Source organism: Aplysia californica, unplaced genomic scaffold (assembly GCF_000002075.1).
Source record: "Aplysia californica isolate F4 #8 unplaced genomic scaffold, AplCal3.0 scaffold00570, whole genome shotgun sequence".
Classification (NCBI taxonomy): domain Eukaryota; kingdom Metazoa; phylum Mollusca; class Gastropoda; order Aplysiida; family Aplysiidae; genus Aplysia; species Aplysia californica.
Genome location: NW_004797840.1, coordinates 239,882 through 260,131, shown reverse-complemented (window position 1 = coordinate 260,131; position 20,250 = coordinate 239,882). Strand labels below are relative to the sequence as shown.

The 20,250-nt window shown below is 45.4% G+C and overlaps 1 protein-coding gene across 5 annotated transcripts in view; it reads left to right on the top strand.

Moving 5' to 3' along the window:
- LOC101863214 (serine/threonine-protein kinase par-1) overlaps positions 1 to 15,529 on the top strand; it is a 73,424-nt gene extending 57,895 nt beyond the window's left edge. For 4 of the 5 annotated variants that reach the window (XM_013087292.2, XM_013087295.2, XM_013087297.2 and 1 more), the window contains 9 exons: positions 1,902 to 2,018; positions 2,890 to 2,980; positions 3,579 to 3,654; positions 4,061 to 4,164; positions 5,216 to 5,345; positions 5,791 to 5,873; positions 6,696 to 6,775; positions 7,721 to 7,808; positions 12,189 to 15,529. In XM_013087292.2, coding sequence (XP_012942746.1) covers positions 1,902 to 2,018; positions 2,890 to 2,980; positions 3,579 to 3,654; positions 4,061 to 4,164; positions 5,216 to 5,345; positions 5,791 to 5,873; positions 6,696 to 6,775; positions 7,721 to 7,808; positions 12,189 to 14,603 — 3,184 coding nt within the window. In that variant the 3' untranslated portion in view covers positions 14,604 to 15,529. The remainder of the gene's footprint in view (positions 1 to 1,901; positions 2,019 to 2,889; positions 2,981 to 3,578; positions 3,655 to 4,060; positions 4,165 to 5,215; positions 5,346 to 5,790; positions 5,874 to 6,695; positions 6,776 to 7,720; positions 7,809 to 12,188) is intronic. The other variant, XM_013087294.2, reaches the window with a different exon arrangement.
- Positions 15,530 to 20,250: the final 4,721 nt, after the last annotated feature.

Below are 20,250 nucleotides of genomic sequence, written 5' to 3'. Positions count from 1 at the left end.
TGTTGTTCTGTCATTCCTTTTCTACTCCCTCCTCCCCTGGCAAATTCCCATCTCCTCTCTCTATCCTGTCTCCCTCGTTCCACCCTTTTTTCTCTCTTTCTCTCTCTCTCTCTCTCTCTCTCTCTCTCTCTCTCTCTCTCTCTCTCTTTCTCTCTCTCTTTTTCTCCTTCCCTCTCCTCCTCATTAAAAAAAAAGGAAATATGCAACAGCATGTTGACTGGCTGCATTTCCCTCTGAATCCTCTCTCGATGAAGGAAAATTTTTTTTTTGGTTTCTCCTTCTTCTGGTTTAGATTTGGTGAGATGGAGTGGGTGGTTGGCGGGTGCTCAGGTGTGGTTTGCTTCTTCTTTCCTATCAAGCATCTATCGTCCTTGTCTCTCGTCCTTCTTCCAGTGTTTGTTACTCTCTTGTAACACCTCTAATCTTTGGCACTAATATGACCTTATTGTGTTCCAAGTTTCATATAACTTTTACTAAAACTAAAAGGTGAGGTGGAGGCGACAATAAAATGGCCTGAAATGACATGCAGTAGCTATTAAAAAATTGTAATTGCTAAATGTTGGTGTTTTTACACTCTCAACAACACAAATTAGATCATTTTAAAAGACAGGGTTTGAATCTACCTGTCAGGGACAACCTGGGTTAGAGGGATACAACGTCCCAGTTGAAAGAATGGGTAATACATCTCCAAAATGTTACTCTCTAGAAACACCTTTAATCTCCGGGGCTTAACTTTTTTGACGTATTTATTTCGATAATAGTGCCGTAAAACTCTTAAACTTGAAACACATATGATTCAATGACATCTGACTTGAATTGTGTATGTGGGAGCATTGATTTTTTGCGGAGTTGGGCGGAAAAAGATTTTTTTATCACCTACCAGAAGTGCCCAAAGTACCTTTTAAAAAATGTGGGTGGTTGGCGGGTGCTCTGATGTGGTTTGCTTCTTCTTTCATATCAAACATCTTTCGTCCTTATCTCCCCTCCTTCTTTTTTAGGTTTGTTACTCTCTTGTAACACCTCAGTCGTCTGGCGCTCATATGACCTTCTGCAGTTGTGAGCGCCATAAAACCTTTACTAAAACAAAACTCAAGAAAATAGATTTAAAAAAATTGTATCATGGTATGGCCAAGTGTAGTCTCTGTTGTGAATCACTAGATATGAGACAAAACTGTGGGTGATTGGTAGGTGCTCCGGTGTGGTTTGCTCCTTCTTTCCTATCAAACATCTGTCGTCCTTATCTCCCTTCCTTCTTTTTTTGTTTGTTACTCTCTTGTAACACATAATCTATTCTTCGGCTCTTATATGACCTTATTGTGTCGCAAGTGCCGTAAAACTTACTAAAACTGAGACAAGACTGTTCTACCTAATTCGGCAGTTACACTTTTAAGTGTTGGACATGATATGTCTTGCTCCCAGGCACGCTACACACATGGATGTTCTCTCCTTCTTTGTTCCCCCCCCCCACACACACACACAAACAAACAAAACTTCTGACAAGGGACTGAGTTATTGTGATGATGTGGGTGGTTGGTGGCTGCTCTAATGATATCTGCGGGTCTACTTCGTCCTCGCTTTGTCATTCTAATTTGTTTCTGGTGTAAATTTACCCACTTTTAAACAGGGCTGACTGTTGTCTACGATAAAACTCTGCTGATTAATTTCAAAGTCTCGTTTGTTTTCGTGGGTGGTTTGTGGTTGCTCTGGTGGGGTTTGCTCCTATCCTATCCAGCATCCATCCTCTCCTTATCTCTCCTCTTTTTTTTGTGCTTTTTCTCTCTCGTAACACGTCTAATATTTAGCACGTATGTGACCTTATTGTGTTGCAAGTACCGCAAAACTCTCACTAAAACTAAACTTAACTCATTTGTTTTCTGTCATGTGTTTTTTTTTAATCACAGAGGGACCGACCGTCTGGCCCTGAAGATCATCAAGAATGTTGAGAAGTACCGGGAAGCAGCCAAGCTGGAGATCAACGTCCTGGAAAAACTGCGGGACAAGGATCCGGTGGGCAAACAGTAAGTGAAGGCTGCTTCTCTGTGGGGTACAGGCTTTATGTGTGTGGGTGGTTGGCGGGTGCTCTGGTGTGGTTTGCTCCGTCTTGCCTATCAGACGTCTATCGCCCTGATCTCTCCTCCTTGTTTATGTTTGTTATTCTCTTGTAACGCCTCTAATCCTCGGCACTTATATGACCTTATTGTGTTGCAAGTGCCGTAAAACTCTTACTAAAACTAAAAAAGGTTTTATGCGTGAGAAACTTTAGTGAGTGGGTGGTTGGTGGGTGCTCTGTTGTGGTTTGCTCCTTCTTTCCAGTCAAACATCTTATCGTCCTTATCTCTCTTCCTTCTTTTTTTGTGTATGTTACTCTCTTGTAACACTTCTATTCTTTGGCACTCATATGACCTTATTGTGTTGCAAGTGCTATAAAACTCTTAGGAAAACGAAAACTTTATTGTGTTCTGTGTGCAATGCAAGAACCTTGGGAGTTGCTCACTTTTTACAGTCGGGTGACTTATCTTTTTTTTTTTCTTAGTCAATAATTGGTTACGGTCCATCATTGGCTCAGTTCTGATCATTAAAGAAGCAGGCTGCTTCAACCCATCAAATAAGCAGCTGGAGAGCGCTCTGGTACTGTGTATATTTAGTGTTGTTATTGGCCTTGTCCGTTCCAGGCAAAGTATGTGATGTGTTGGTGCAAAGAATTGTTTATCATTTCCTTCTCTTTGCAAAATATGTATAATTTGTAAAGGCATTCTTGTTTACAGCATATATATATATATTATCTATATATTATGTCTTTGTATATGCTATGCACTGCTTGATGATAATCATTATCTGAAGAAAAAAAACATTGTTTGAAAATAATAATTTTTGCCCTACCATTTTCAGCCTATGTGTTCAAATGCTGGACTGGTTTGATTACCATGGACACATGTGCATTGCCTTCGACATGCTTGGTCTCAGTGTGTTCGACTTCCTGGTGAGTTTGTCGTTGGGTCCTCAGAACGGAAATAACCTGTGTCTTTTCATATCATGTCATATGTGACAGAAACGTGTTGTCTTGTGAATTACCTGGTTACTTCATTCCTTTGTTCATTTTCTAGCTTCTTTCTGTGAACGAAGGGCATACTTTAACTGTCTTGGCAAATGTTTAAAAAGATTATTTTGGGGGGTTACATCTAATCTTAGGCACTTATTTGACCGTATTGTGTTGCAAGTGTCATAAAACACTTGCCAAAACATCTAACACTTATTGTTGAAATAGTCAAATATCAATCCAAAGTGTATTACACAATATGATCTATAAATTTTGAGTCTCGTGCACTTGTTTCCACCATGTTAAAAAAGTTCAGGGTCTTTTTTTTTTCCAGCAAGCGGGCATCATTAGAATTTTATTGTCTGTTAGTGGCAACAAGAGGAGGAAGAAAAATGTGATTGTTAATCATTTTGTGTTGTGTGCTCAAGTTTTGAGAATATTTTAGTTTAGATCGTTTTTAAAAATTCGAATTACCCTGTTCGCGTCAACGTTTTTGCTCTTTTACAATGTAGAACATGCTGTGTTCGTTCTGTGTCTACAGAAAGACAACAACTACGTTCCGTACACGCTAGAGCAAGTTCGACATATATCATATCAGCTCTGCTACGCAGTCAACTGTGAGTATATAATGTACATTTGCTATTCTGTTGGTTTAAAAAAAAATGATTTGTGATGTGGGCTGAAACTATGGTTGAGTCTCGTGATTTATTTATTTTAAAAAATATGTTACTTTTGCCATGGATGTTTAAATTATGATTAATTTTAGAAAGCATGTAATTCTTGCATGGACGTCTCAATAGTGATTGATTTTTAAAAGGATATACTTTTTGCCATGGATGTCTCAGTAAATGATTAATTTTGAAAAATGTGTAATTCTTGCTATGGGTGTCTGAATAGTGATTCATTTTTATAAAAAATTTGTAACTTTTTCAATGTGTTTCTCAATGATGATGTATTTTGCCACCCAGCACAATCATTGTGTGGAATTTTGACTTGGCTAACGTAGTGAGGTTGTGTCCACAGTTTTGCACGAGAACCAGCTCACCCACACCGACCTGAAGCCGGAGAACATCCTGTTTGTGAGTTCGGACTATGACACTGTGTTCAACCCCAAGAAGGTGAGCTCTGTGAGTGCCCCTTTGCCCTTCCATAGTTTAGTAAACAGTGTGGTTAATGAGAGAGATTTTTTTAGGAATGTGCATGGTGTGTGTGTTTTTGTTTGTTTTTGTAAAGTGTTTTACGGCGCTCGCAACTGCATAAGGTCATATGAGCGTGCGGGACACACCTGATATTTTCAGTTGGTAGGAAATTTTGAATTTTGCCCAGGTGGCGGCCGAAGCCTACTCTTATCGAGTTTAGACCACCAAGGGATCTTTAACGTGCGCAACTTGCACACGGGCCTTCCGAGATTTTTCTCCCTTGTCCGAGAAGGCTAGGTGTAGATCTTTCCTACCAGAAGATCAGGGGTGTGGCAGAAAGACAGCAGTAAGGAGGAGCCAAGGAGTAGCAGTAGAAAGGCTGCAGAAAGAGTCGGGAGCCCAGAGAAGGGGGTAGGGGGCAGAAAGTGGAAATGAAAGCAGACAACAGAACATTGCTAGAGAGCAGGAAAGAAGGTGAAAGGAGAGAATTTTAGAGAAGAAAATTTTTCGGTCGCTACCCGGATTCGAACCCGGGACCTTTTGAATGAGAGGCCAACACCTTAACCTCTAGGCCACGAGGGCCACGAGGGCCCCCGGTGTGTGTGTGTGTATGTGATAGAGATATAGAAATTTTTTACTGTTGATAACAAGATACATTTTTGCTGAGGAATTGAAATTGAATTTAAAAAAATGATAATTGGCCTGTTTTACAACCGCACAACAAAAAAAAAAAAAATGGATACCATGCTTAAAATATTTTAGACTGTTTTTTCTCTGCACACTAGCCGCCAGTCTGTATATCATGTATGAATGATAAAATGATTGGATGTGGAAAGTGTGAATCAGTAGTATTGTTTACAGTCAAGCTCATGCACCCACAAAGAAACCTGAACTCATTTCCTCAGGCATGCACTTTTTTCCTCTGACGATGTGCATGGTTTTCTCCCTGAGAGTAAGGTTTGGTTTTGAAGACGTGATATCTCTTGTTGTGGTGGTGCTTAGCTGATGGGAGTGGTGTGTTTCCTTGTGTTCTTTCCAGAAACGAGATGAGCGCCGGATCAAGAACACAGACATCAAGCTGATTGACTTTGGCTCGGCCACTTTTGACCACGAACACCACAGCACCATCGTCTCGACACGCCACTACAGAGCCCCTGAAGTTATTTTAGGTGAGTGGCTGGCCTGCCTAGAAGGTGGTTTACTTTTTATTTTAATTTTGTTACTCCAACAAGCGGGTTTGTTTTACTCCGGAGGTTTTTCTGAAGCCTGAGGTTTTTCTGAAGCAAGGTTTTGATGTGAAATTTCAATTTGAGTCTTTTTTGGCCCCTATGTGTTATTGGTGATGTAATCAATTGTTTTCTCATACATGTTTGCATTTAATAATAACTTATGAAATTGTCATTAAGTTTAAGAATGATAATTGCACTTAATTGCACATAGATGCAATTATTATTATCATTATTATTGTTACTATTATTATGGTGATTATTATTATAATGATTATTATGATTATGATTATTATATCTCACTCCTTACTCCACTTGACTGTCATTGTGGTATGTTCTTTCAGTTCTGTGAACTACAATAGAGATATTTTACTTTTTTTTCACACAGAACTGGGTTGGGCTCAACCGTGTGATGTTTGGAGTATAGGCTGCATCATGTTCGAGCTGTACACAGGCTACACACTGTTTCAGGTGAGTGCTGGGGTCATTGACCTAGAGTGAGCGGGCTGGGCCTCAGAGACTGTATAGTCACCTTGTCAGACACAGTTTTTTTATTTTCAAGGTGGTTTGCGAGTGCTGTGGTGTGACTTGCTCATTGTTTTGTATAAAAAATGTAAAATCTTTATCTCTCCCTTGGTATATTACACTTGAGTAACACTTCTAATCGTCTGCATTTATATTTTTGGCCACTCTGTGTAAGACTCCATGATACACCGCTTTTCTAAATGGCTTAGGGTGGAATCTGACTCTAAGCAATCGATTTGACCTAAATGTATTGTAAGTGCTGTAAAAGTCTTACCAAAACAAACTCTGCGTATTTCTACTTTCCACCCCCTGGGGCGGTGCTACTGACTGAAGTGTTTTAGGCCATTCCCAAAGGGGGGACATTAACCTGTTCTCATGCACAGTATAATTGTAAATGGTGTAATTCACCAATGTCATGCTCATAACTGCCTGAACTGCAACGGGGAACTGCTGCTTTTTCTTTCCTAATCCTAACTATCGTCATTTTTCCTCTACTACTTTTGTATGTTTGTTACACTCTTGTTACCCCGCTGTTTACTGGGTGCCTTGATAGTCGAAGCAGACTTTGTGCTGTTGAAACTAGAGAGGTGAGCAGAGTAAGCCTGATTCCCTGTAAGGACTTCTCTGTTGACATCCACCCCATGGTGCTCATATGACCGTATGACTGTCATATGCTTTGCACTGCTTGATGATAATCTGAAGAAAAAAACATGGTTGAGCTCGGTAAAAACCTCTTCTAAAATAAGTTTTTTAAATTTCTACTTTCAGACACACGACAACAAGGAGCACTTGGCAATGATGGAGAGGATCTTGGGCTCAATGCCTTACAGAATGACCAAAAAGACAAAGTGAGTCCATTGTTGGTTGTTTGATCCATGGGGGGGTAGGCAGGGTGCATTGAAGCTATTTTGTTGTTTACATTTCTGTCAAATGGCTCTAATTCTTCTGGATAGAGATTGAGCCTCAAGCGCAGTTCGAGTTCATTTATGAGAAATAGAAAAATGCAGGTGCCAGTGGTACCAAGTTTGAAGTGTACTGCTAGGCTTGAAAGTAATTAATTAACATACAGCTAGTCTTGGGGACAAAAGTGAGATCTCGCAAAACGTTAACTTCAAAATGTATGTGGTTGGTTGCTGTGAATAGGAACAATGGGAGTTTGTCCAGGGCAGGAAGGATGGGTCTCAGTATGGTCAGTCTGTGTGCAGGTCGGGTCGGACCTTTTCATGTACCAAAAGAGAGCCTGGTCATCAAGAGACAGGAAAATAGCATTTTCTTCAGTGTAGGGGTAAGGCACTTCTCCATTGCACGTAGGAGACACAAGTTTGTTGGTCTTTTGCTGTTGGAACATTATCCTTCTCATCTCAGGTTGGCATTGACAGACAGGGATGAAGCCCACCTAAATAATTGTGTCGATTGATGTAAAATACCCTACTTGTAAAAGAAAAGAAGTTATTAGAGTCCGGAACAAAGATATACTTGCCACCTTGGCGTGTTCTGATTTCTTGGGAACTACATTGACTCTTGAAATGTTTTCCACATATTATATAATTACATAATGTGAATTTGCCTCTACGACATTATTATATTATGTGCAATGTTCTCCACATATTTTAATTAAGTTGTTTGTCGTGACTATCTTTGTTAATCTGTATTTTTCTTCCATGAATTCTGATATACATTCTTCTTTGCCCACCCCCATGTGTATGTGTACCTGCGTGCGTGTGTGTGTGTAAATTTGTCATTCTCTTTTTCTCTGTGTGTGTCTGTGTATGTATGTGTGTGCGTGTGTGTAGAACAAACTATTTTTGGCACGGCCGCCTGGACTGGGACCCAACCACCTCCGCGGGTCGCTACGTCCGCGAGAACTGCAAACCCCTCTATGTGAGTAGGCCAGGGTGTGCCCATGTGCTGGCAAGCAGCGCGTACGCCTGTGTGTGTGTGTGTGTGCTCCCCGCTCGCTCACTGACATGCACGTGTATTGTTGTGTACTTCGGCCTACTGCATGAACAATTGGTGCCTCCAGCACCCCTCCTTTTTCTCCCCCCTCACTGACTCTGACACTTTCTCTCTCTCTCTCTCTCTCCCCCCTCTCTCTCTTTATCCCTCCCTCTGTCTCTCTCTCTCTTTCTCTCTCTCTCTCTCTCTCTCTCTCTCTCTCTCTCTCTCTCTCTCTCTCTCTCTCTCTCTCTCTATCTCTCTGTCGTAGAAATTTGTGGGGTATTTGTCGGTTTGCCTGTGTAGTGAGTGTGACCCTGCATAACAACACGTGTTGCATTTGTGTTGGCTGTGTTTCGATTTTTGTTGACCGTACGGTTTCTTTTTGAGCTTTTGTTCCGTTGCTGTTGCTGCTGTTGTTGTTGCGTTGTTGTTTCCTACAGTAGCCTCCTGCAGCCCCTTGCGGGCTGTGCTAGTGTTTCTGGTTACACCACGCCTGGTTCATTAACGCTTGGTTGTCTCTTCATACGTTTGCGTTTAGTCTTGTACTTTTTGTGACGTAGTGTGCCCTGATCAAGTATGCATGCTCAGGGACTTTGTGGTTTGTAGCACACGCTTGTGACGATTCCACCCGGGGTCGTAACCATGGCCTCGGGGAGTGTCGTCACTTGGTGTGTTTTTGACGTCAAAACTCTGTGCGGAGGACTGGTGGTACTCAAAATTATTTTGTTGGAAGCTTGGGAAAGCACTCTAAAGGTCATAGAATGTGGTTTCTTAGAACGAAGTCTTTTTTCTATCATTTTAAAAAGAACGTGTTCTTTTCACGATACCCCAAAATGAATTTATGATGTGCATTAAAAAAAATCTTTGTAAGAAAATATCCATGAGTTTTTTCAAGCGTTTGGTAAAAATTGAAATTTGAATCGAGATGAAGTAATTTTTTCATAGTTTAGAAACGGTTTCAGTGCCAAAGAGGCTGGTCTTGGATCACAAACAGGAAATGATATTGTTATAATGCTTATCCCTGCTCAACAGCAAACTGTGTACTCTTTACAATCTAGGTTATTACCTCAGCAGACCCTAGAACACGCGAAAACATCTTCAGTTTGATGGAAAGCATAAATGATTAGACACGTGTTGTACTCTTGTTATTGCAGTCGACTAGCCCAATGTTACTTTCCATAGTCCTCACAGGGCTTCTCTCCCCCACACCAAGGTAGAGCCAGGCCTGTGCACAGAGTTATGGTGTGATGCATGCCTTAGTTGAGTAACCAGCATTGTTGATTGCAGCTGAGAGGAGCCTCTCTCCCTCTCTGTACTCATGTACTCGTGCATCTAGGTGCAGTTCTGTATACAAGAGTTTGGCCGCTGCACTCACAGGATGTCCTGGTAGAGAGAACTGTCCAACCCCCCCTCCCCCCAAGTCCCCGACAGAGTATCCAGACTGAAGTTTTATTTACTCGTCATGTCAAATTTTTGTCGAATTATGAAATCGTATAATTTGTTAAAGGAAATGGTGGACATGTCTGAAGCTGTTGTATTTTGGCCAGTGTCTTGTGGGTGCAAACGGCTTATTGCTCTGTATCCCTGTGAGATTCTGTAACATTGCATGGAATTTGTGACAATTTGTTTTGCTCAGTTTCGTTTTGTTTTTCTTGTTTTCTTCCTCCCTGTTGGTGTCCCCTCCCCTCTCCCCGTTCACCCCTGACACTTGGTTTCAAACCATGGCCGGTGTGTGCCTGTGTGCTGCCCCGATGTGTGGTTTTTGACTCTGTGCCACCGCTACTACCACCCCACCAACCACACACATGCTTTTCTACCACAACTACCGTTGTGTATGTGTCTTGGCCCTCGTTCACTTTGGGTGGCCGGCTGCACGCTGATGGTTTTGTGTGTGAGAAGGAAGCAGAAGTACTTTTATCGTGGTCGGTTGGATTGGGATGAGAAAACCTCGGCAGGCAGATATGTGAGGGAAACGTGCAGACAGTTACGGGTAAGGTAGTATTGAGTGCCTGGCAGCTGTTTCCACGCTGCCAGCACACATTAGATCTGTTTCTTTTTTTTTTTAAAGTCTTGAAAGTGGAGCTCATTTGCTGGCTTGAAAGTGTCTCTTAGTCTTAACTGTCAACACTAGTGAGTATTTGGATGGAAGCAGAAAAGCTGTTTAGACTACTTTCCAGCACACTGTGATCTACTGAGTACATTGTAAGCTAGTGTGGAGAAAATCAGTGTGAAGACAATCATTGTGAAGACAATCATTGCTCTTTGTGCAGTGGGAGACAGTTGTGCTGTCCTCGGCGGTTCTGTGTAAGAATACCTGGCTTTGAGCCTCTCTGGTCGTGGCTGGACGGTCAGGTAGAAAAGCCTAACATCAAGTGTGTCTAGTAGCCCGTGTTGGAGGCGCTGTGTGTGCCTTGTGCTGACCTGACACCTCTCTCCCCCATCACCTGGGTTTGTTTTTGCTTGCAGGCTTGCCAACTGACCCGAGTTCCAGGGACTGTCCTGAGTTTTTCCCAGGACCGTCCCGGATGCGGTAATTGTGAATTGGGGAGCCTTATCACATACATAAACCAGTCCTACTTGATGGAATTTTGTTGATTGTCATGTAATGAGATGTCATAACGTTGGTTGTTCGTGATTGGGTTTTGAAAAAGTTGGCAAGCCTGTACTTGACTTTAGCCTGCTGTGTACCAAGTGGCTGGAGAAGCCTTCCAGGTGAGTGCCCGTCCCGTGTGTGTCCTGTCTGTCTGTCCGTCTGTGTCTTACTTAGGGTTTGTGTAGCTTACCACGTGGTAGTAAATGTTTGTGGGAAGAAGAGATGATGTTGCAGCAGGCAGGTGGCACAGTTGGCCGGCCACCAAAACCACCCACCCCCCCACCCACCCTAGGTGTGGGTGCCACTTCTGCTGGGGATACATGATACGGGTACAGGTAAACGCACGAGGCTGTGGTGCCTAACTTGCCGTTGAATGTGCATGCTGGAAGAAAAGCTGTGGGTGTGTCGCCACTACAGGCACAAGATTGACACAGTGTGGCCAGAGTGTGTGTGTGTTTGTTCCTATTGAGTTTTGATTTGGTTGGGGTGGGGTGGGGGAGCTTATTGGGATTGCAGTTTGGGGTTGCATGTGACATGCCCAACAGGATTTTTTGAGTTCCATGAGAACAGCCCATACTCACATAGCCTTTTTTCCCCCCAAAGTGATTAAAAAATAAAGAGAAAGTTACTGTCAAACAAATGCACAGTGCAGGACCTTGATAGATGAGAATGTCTTGTGAACAGAAGCTAGGAGCCACACTCGTACCATCGTAGCATGATTGTTAGTCTTGCAGAGGATCTAAAATTTATGTCTCATGTCATGGGGAGAGAAGACTGTCTCTTGTTCTGTGAAGAAGTTGGCTTCTGACTCAGCTGGAAATTTGCAAAGTCCGTGACAAAAGCATTCTCTCATTTGTACTTTTAATCGTGTATATGTTGATAAAGCGGACGTGTGCATTGACAATCAGCTGTACTGTGAGATGGAGATCCTACCATCAGTCCCCCCCCCCCCTGAGCTCTAGCAAGGGTGCACAGAAGAAGAAGAATATGATGTGTAACTTAGGTGTCTATGTTTTTGCTTTGGGCAGAGTTTGTTTCAATTGCTTGAGAAGGCATGATTTGCTCGGTAGGACAGTCTCCCCTGTTTGATCCCTCTTTGTGTCTTCTAACATTCCTCCCCCTATAAACAGTTGTTATATTTCTTGTGATTGCTCGGCTAAAACAGTACCTGGACATGGATAGCTGATGCCTCTATAAATACATTATTGATGGTCTTGTGATTGCTCATTGAATCTTGACTATATTGGCAGTTCAACTGTATAGGCTTTTTTTCCCTGTAAATTGTACATTTCTGGTTGTTTTTGTCTGGTATTTTAAAATAATTTTTTGTTTAATGCATGTAGATTTGTTCTGTTAGATTTTTTTGCAAGCTCATATCTGAAAATTTTTCTGTGAAGTGAAATGTGAAGAGATAAAGTTAAAACTTGTACTTTACTCCATTCATTCATTGGATAAGTTTTTATGTAGTCTTTTTGTCAATGGTATGTATTTTCCTTTTTCTTGTGGTTTTCTTTGAAGGATTTCTTCCTAAGACTGTGTTTGATGAAAAGAACAAAAGCTCTTGGGGTCGTGAAACTGAACGATTCAATAGTTTGATCAAAGCCGAGCAAAGGTGGCTGGGACTTGATTAAGTTTTTTGCTGAAAAAAGTTTCAATTGAACTGTGTGTTGGAGTCTTCCTCCTTTTGGTTGTTCCGATTAATTTGAAGTATGACCAATCTCTATCCCCAGCACTATTTGCGAGACAAAGGCAATGAACATATCCAAATTTTAGAAATAATAGAGCATATGCTGGAGTATGTTCCAGAGCAGCGCACCACTCTGAAAGAAGCCCTCCGACACCCGTTCTTTGAGTCGATCCGACACAAAGAGCGGGAGCAAACCTTGATGAGTTCCCCCAAAGATGATCCCAGTGAGAATGCAGAAGCCAGCACTAACTCTAGCTCTTCTAGCAGTACCACCACCACCACCACCACTACTAACAGGCATGAGCCTGGTCTGCCTGACTCTGTAGCCTCCTCCTCTCTCTCTACTAACACCAGCAGCGGGGGCAAGGCGGGGGAAGGGGGGCTCGGGGAGTCTGGGGCCAAGGGAGGGGCTGCGGCGGCAGCCGGGGGGCGCAGCCAGCAGGAGGAGGAGGAAGATGGCGCCTCTGCTGGCCTTGCTGGCCTTGACTCCAAGCGCCGCAGGTTCAACAAGCTGGGTCGCCACCACACCATGGAGGACCCCACCGACCCCAGCGGGTTCGAGGCGCTCAGCCAGGCGCTGGACGCGATACAGCCCAAGGTCGGGGACCGGAAGGAAGCTCCCAAGTCGGACGCGCTGACTGCTGCGGGTAAGGTGGACACCGCAGAGGACTCGTCCTCGTCCACCGGGGGAAGCGACAAACCGTCCAGTATAGTCCAGCGTCGCCGCGCAGCGCGTCTGGAGGCCATGAAACAAGCCAAGACTCTGGACTACGGTCAGTTGGGCCAATCCACCTCGGGCGACTTTGAGCCAGAGGAGACGCCTAAAAGTGTGTTGGACAGGCCCATACCGCGACAGCGAACCGAGTCCAAGGGCGAGGCTCCGGTCACTGCTGCTCGTAGGAGGCGCAGGGAGAAACAGCTCAGGGACAAGACACCGCCACTGGGGCAAGCCGCCAAACCTTCTGACAGCTCTTTCGATGACGAAGTTTTCGACACGACCTCCAAGAAGGTTGGGGAAGTGGCCGCCTCGGCGCTGAACCCATCAGCCAGCGAGTTTGTGCCCAAAACTACCTACCAGCGCAGGCCGCCTCACGAGATTGCCGAGGCGGAGAAGGAGCGGGAGGCCAAGAGGAACAAGGAGAAAGCCGAGCAGGAGAATAAGGGCCTGACTTTGTCCAACATGAAGTTCCCTCCCCTGAACAAGTCCCGGACCTCCATGGAGACGCAGACCGTGGAGCGTGTGACCCGCATCTTCCTGGAGAAGAGCACTCAGACGCCGGACAACTTCTACCCTCCCATCCCCACTCAGGACAAAGCCATCGATGCCAACCAGTTCTCGGACAGCACCTCCATCACCAGCACCTGGTCCCTGGACTCCGTGGCTGACCTTAGCATTGACCTTGACGAGTCGGCTGACGTGTTTGAGCCCAACACCACAGTCACGGCCTCCGTCACGCCCGTGCCCCAGGAGGCCAGTGTTTCCCTGAGCCAGGCCGTTGTGTCCAGTGAGGAGGTAATGTCGGGGGTGGCTGTCAGTAAAATTTTCCCTCCCCCTGTGAGTTTCACCTCCTTAGTCATGACCAGCAGTGGGCCAATCCAGAACGCGACCACTCCAGTATCCTCTGCGTCTCAGAACCCGACCCCTGCAACAGCTGCCACGGTAACCCTCCAACCCCAGCCTGCGGTTGCCACGCCCCCTGCTAACAACCCGGCAGGTCCTGTTCCGAGCGTGTTGGGCAATTTTGTGGTTCTGGAGAGTCCTGTGGTCACTCTGCCATTGCCGCGGGGGCCTGCCCCACGACGAGTGTTTCCCGCCAAACCCTCTCAGGCCAAGCCACAGCCAGCAGCGGCACAGAACACTCCAGGCAAGGGGGCCGTGGTGGTGCAGCAGCCACAGGCTTCCCCGGCCGCTGCGCAGCCCAAGTTGGCCCAGCCAGCCCCCGGCCCTGTGCTAGTGGCCCCGGTGGTCAAGCCGGCCGGCCCAGGACCGGCCCAGGTACAGGCTGCCCCACCCGCGGGTGCGCCTAGCCCTGCTCAAGGTCAGCCGGGCGGTCAGGTGTGGACGGAAGTGCAGGGCGTCGAGTCGGGCAACGAGGTTGTGCTGCCCAAGTTGGAGAAGGCTCGGGCGAGAAGACGCCGGCGGATGGACAGAAAGAAGAAGGTGGATGGAGAGGGAGGTGCAGAAGTACAGAATGAGAACGTTCCCCTGGCCACGGGAGAGGGGGGCGCCGAGGCAGCCGCAGCAGCAGTGGCCCCCACTGCCAAGGTCAACAAGGCGGCGGGGGAGGAAAAAAAAAAGTCCAGCACGCAGCTAAACAATGTGAGTGCCAGTGAGAACGTGCTGCCGGCCCATCGCCAGGTGGTGGCGGCAGCGGACGAGGCCCGCAAGTTCAGCGTGGACTCTGTGGGCTCGGACGTGTTTGTCATGGCCTCGGACAGCTTGGACAACGATAGATGATTGTACCCCCGCCCGTAGACAGGCCTCTTGCTAGTGTGTCGCTCTTTAGTTGTCCGCCTTGTTGGGCTATCATCGTGCAAGCTAGAGGAATCACCCCACTCGTCATCTCATCCAAGCATGGAAAAGTCGCCAGTTTTACTGTCCTCATCAACCACCTGTATCATTGCCCTTGTACATAATACAGTCACAGATTTATCTCATGAAAATGTGAGCCAGCTAATCGCCTTGGAGCTCTACTTGAACTATACAGAATTGGTGTGCATCTAGTTTTTGTATCTTATTTATTAACAGACATTAATAATATGAACAAGACATCAGTGTCTTGTACTTGACTGCTGAAGGAAGGCAAGACAAAGGCTGCCAAATATGAAAGCTGTCCACGTTGTCTTTTAGAAAATCTGTTTGAGGAGAGCGAAAAGATATAATGTGTTGGAATGGAGAAACTGCGCCAACGAAAAACGTGAAACTTGGGTTCATGGAATCTTTTTCAAGTCCATTCTCTTCCCACCCTCCTCCTCCTCCTCTTGTCTTCCTGCTGTGCGTGGCACTGTTTGCATTTGCTTGTTTGTTTACACACATACAGGTTTACAAAGTAAAAAAAAACTTCCTATAGGCAATTGTGATGGGTTTTGTGATGTGCTGCAAGCTCATCTGTCAGCCACTCGCCTCCGACTGTGCTGTGGAAAGATAATCTATATTGTGATAATTTGTCAAGCTTGTGATACACTTGTCGGCTGCCTGGCTTCTTTGTGAAAGAAATGTCTGCTTGTGAATTCAGCTTCTAGAGTGAATGAAAGTGAACATGCCAGTTGCTAAATGAAAAGGTGTGACTGGGACTGCCCTGTCTTTGTTTTTTAAAAATCTTTACTTCGAATTGTTTTTGTTTTTTTCCGAACGGAGATGATGGCATAATACTAAAGACTTCTGTTTAATATTATATGCTCGTCACTTGTTGTCATTTTTACTTTTTTTCCCCACAAGTTTTCTTTTTCTTTCTGTTTCTGAATGACGAGGACTGTTAAGGTTTACCCCCTTCAGTGGTATTGTAATCGTTTCTTCCCGGAGACCCTTGTTGTAAGCCAGTAGTGGTAGACTGCCGTACAGTGGTTGTCTCTTCATTTGTTGTGCATGGCTGTAATGGTTTATTTTGGTATCGTAAGACTCCTGTCTGTCACTAACTACATTGAGTTGAACTAAGTTGTGATGAAAAGTTCTCCCCTCCTCTCATCCCCCCTTCCCTGCAAGTCTTTGAGTTGTACAAAGTGCTACATTTTGTCGGAGTTGGCTTCTCACATTTTTTCGGCCTTCTTGAAGTGTTAAGAAACTTTGATTAGTGGAATAAACAGCAGAACCTGCTGTGATGTAAGGGAGGGCGGGGTATGGTGTGTTTTCATGATGGCTAAACAATGCCACCTATGAGGTAGATCTGTAGGGGGGGGGGGGTGTTGTAGGCCAGGGTGGTTTGTCGCAACAGTAGCGCAGACAGAGGAAGTAGAAACTGTTGGTGGCTGTTAAGTGTTTTGTCCCTCGTGTACTCAACGACATCTCTCGGGGCAGCCCCAGTCCTCTGTGAAGGTAAGTGTTTGATGCTCGGCCCTGCCTGTCTGAGGTGCCTGTGCCTGCCTGCGCCTGCGCCTGCGCCTGCCTTAGCTTGCGGTGCTGTCTCTCTCTCTCTCTTTCTCTGTCTCTGTCTCTCTCTCTCTCTCTCTCTCTCTCTCTCTCTCTCTCTCTCTCTCTCTTCTCTCTTGCTAGCGGTGAGCCGGCTGTGCTGTGCTGATGGTCGTCCGGCAGGTCACCACTCTGGCTCACGTTATCTGCCCTTGTTTGTTGTCTTACTGACTCCTCTCTCTCTCTCTCCTCCCACTTTTCTCTCTCCTCTCTCTCTCTGTTCTTGTAGGTAGCTTTGTGTTTCGGTAAACAATGACAGGCAGCTTTGGCTCTGACCCAGTCTAATTTGTTACTCGGTCCAGAAAAAAAAGCAACAAAAAACTTTCTGTGTTAGACCAAGAGGAGGAAAAATGACGCATGTTTTGTCGGTGGCCGTTACCCTGATCTAGGGTGAGAAGGTCAATGATGATGATTGCGTTAGTATCATGTTGATTTATTTACTCTGTAAAGAGAGAAAGTGGCTATCAGGGTGTAGCTGAAGGAAGGCATACTACAGGACAAAGTGTTGACAACATATGGTCCAACCCCCCATGTAACCAATTTTTTAGCTGGACCTGCTTCTCGTGTGCTTGAGATTCAAGTCACGGTGACTCTTCTTTCTTCTCATGTTTTGTCCCTGCTTGCTATTGAAACGGCAGGTCAAGTGGATATGCTCTCAAAGTGACCCAAATGATGCTTGGTAGATCGTTAACCTTCAACATAAACTCTGAGGATATTCAAGCCCAGAGTTCAATGTGATTCCTCCTAAATAGATGACAGTATATCGCAGAGGGGATATTTAAAGGTTAGGCCTCGTGATAACCTCACCACTTTAATAAACGGTCACCAGTGCTACTTGGCAGTTGAGCTTTTCATTTTTTGGAAGCAGGCCTCCTCCTAAATGATCTAAATTGTGTTGAGGGGGGGTGTTGAAACACCTACATAAAAAAAAAGAGGGGAACAAATCCACACTGACTGACGAGAACCACTTGTAAATAAAGATTTTGCTCATTTGGGAAATTTATGCTTTTTGCCTCTATCTTGAGGTTCCGTGAAGTGAAGGTGGAAATCGGACTGTGTTAGAGTGAAAGCTGTCTCGCCTGTCTCATGTAGCCGTGTTTGTATGTATGTATACATGTCTATGGCATGCCCTCGCCATATCTAGTGGTAGGCATTTATCTGTGTGCTTCAGTTTTGCATGAACATTGACAGTTGACTGATTGTTGTGTGTTGAGTGGAGCACCTCTCTCTACTTGTCCACTTGTCTTATACCCCACAGATGATTTCCCGATAAAGAATATGGGACTAATTATATTTTAATGCAAAATGCAAGTGCCGTTTTCATATCTTTGTTTGCAGTCTTAGTTTTGGTTTTGTAATTGAGAATAATTTTGAAGTGTGCAGAGTGTATTTTGACTGCCTACTTTGTGTACTTTATTGGTGACTACCCCTCTGTATTAGGTTGTGCTTTTATTGTAATTTAAGCAAACGTCCCAAACCCTTTCATCAGACTTCTAGCATATATTACAAACTTTTGTTAATTATCTCAAAAGATAATGCTAGAAAGTGCACTTCGAATATTTATTATGATTTATTCATATGCGTGCTATAAGATTTATGAGTTTTAAAGATGACAACTTGTCTGTGCAAAGATCATACATCTGACCTCTGCCCCTTGCTCTCCAGCGCTACTTAAAAGATCCTGATGACAACGACCACAGCCAACTGTTTGAGCTGATTGCCAAGCTGCTGACGTACGAGCCGTCCCAGCGCTACACGCTGCGCCAGGCCATGAAACACCCTTTCTTCCTGCCTTACCAGCGCGAGCCCTACCGCCACGAGGAGGAGCCACGCTCAGACTCCGCCTCAGACCGCTGCCGCTCGCACAGCCTCAGCCGGTGACGGTGCGAGGCCCAGCACAGCCAGCACACCACAACACAGAAGGCCCCCGCGGCCTCCACCTCCTCCTCCTCCTCCCACCACCACCTACACCCGCAGCAGCAGCAGCAACCCTTGTCCCGCCCTGCCCTGTCCACCTACCACAACAGCCACCACCCCCAGGCCTTCTTCCAAGGAACCTACCCCGTGACCAACCGTAATCGCACTGGAAGGGGTTACGACCCGGCCACCAACAGCAATAACTGTGAGCGCTACAGTAACAGCATTGTGGCAGGCCGGTCGAGCTACTTGGCCGACGTAGACCGCAGCGGCAGCATCAGCAACAACAACAACCGCAACAACCGGGACAATTACAAGGGTGTGAGCTACGAGGACAATGCGAGGCGTCGTGACCAGGAGTACAACCAGCGCAACAACTCCAGCCCGCACCACCACCACCACCAGCTGCCTGCCAGCGGTTACGGGGAGGAGCGCGACTACTACTCCTACGACAGACAGCCGTACAGCGGCGGCTCGGGGAGCCAGTTCCCGTCTCGCTACGACCACCGCGACAACGGCGGCTCCTCGTACAACGGCAGCCGAGGCGGCGGGCAGGGACACCACTCCAGCTACCAGGGCAGCTACTGGATGTAGGGGTGAGCGCCCCGCTCGCACTGCTCGGTGGGAGTGACTGATGACGGGATTCGTGGGTCTTCCCGCTGTCCCGGCCCACCGTACGAACGTGGCTTGGACTTGAATTTTACAGGAGGTTTTGACATTTTGTGGAGTGTATTGAGCTGTACTGGGCCGCCACGGCAGCCCGCAGCGTGTGCAGTTTGGGTCCGTCGTTGCAAGTACCTAAACATGCCTAGCTCAAAAAGTTGATTGTTTATTACACTGATTTGTTTGTTTTGGTTGGAAGTTATGTACTCAAGGGTTTTGCCATAACCGAGTTTGTTGGTTCTTAGAAGAGTAGAAGAAAGTCCAGGTCTGAAAGAGAATGAGAGATACGCTGATGGCACTGTTTCATGTGCGGATTCAACAGGGTAAAAAACCCTTTCATTTCATTCTAGTTATTGTTTTGACTCATAAACTAAAGGTGTACAAATGGGGTTATTTTCAATTGTACAGAAAATATAATGCATGATAATATCTTTGAAAAGTAAATCTTATTTGTAATCTGATAAGCAAACGTGAGAAGACGAAACCAGTTGAAAAGTTCTAATACCTGGGATGTGGGACTACATCTAATGATAGATGTACTACTATACAGATGGATTGAGGGTCAGACCAAGATGTTGTAGGGTTCTAGAGAGCTCCCGAGCTGAGAAATGGGTGGCAAACCATGATCACCAATGTCTCTTTCAGACCTGGCACTTGATGCTTGAAGAAGTTTGTGAGTGAATGCACACCATTTTAGGGATATTCTCCCCCACCCCCTCATCATATTGTATTCTTGTTGATGTCAGTTGATGTAAGTTAGCAGCACTAGAACAGGCCGCACGTTTGCTGTGAGAGATAAAAGACCTGTAGTTTGCTCAGTACACACCTCTTGTTCCCACGTTTGAATGAAAAACCGTATAAAAGTGAATCCTGAGTAAAATTGATTTTTTAAAATAGTTCTCTTTAAGTGAAAACGTCTACTTTATCTCCATCTCAGTTTGATACTGATATCTCAACACCTATATTTGCCGAGTATGCAAATGTTATTGAGATGGGGCAGTATGAGCATAAGACGGTACAGCTGAAATGTTTTTCCCCCTCAATTTCGGACATAACATGATTTTGCTGGATTCCAGGTTTTAAGTTCAAACGATATTGTTGATGTTATGGAGATGAGAGTGAGACGAGTGAGACTGATGAAGAGTTTGGTAGTTTGGTACGGTTCTTGTGTTGCTGCAAGGGACTGAAGTGTGTCGGGGAGACTGGGACTTTGTGGCTTGTGTGTGTGTGCGCATGTGTGCATGTTTGCGTATGTGCGTCTTTGTGTGCTTTGGTGTGTGTGTGTTCGGGAGCTGAGCTAAACGGAGGCCGCGCTCATAGCCTCCACGGTGGCGTTGAAAGCTGCACCGAGTTCTAAAGGATATTACGTATATGGCGAAAGTTATTTATGACTGTGTGA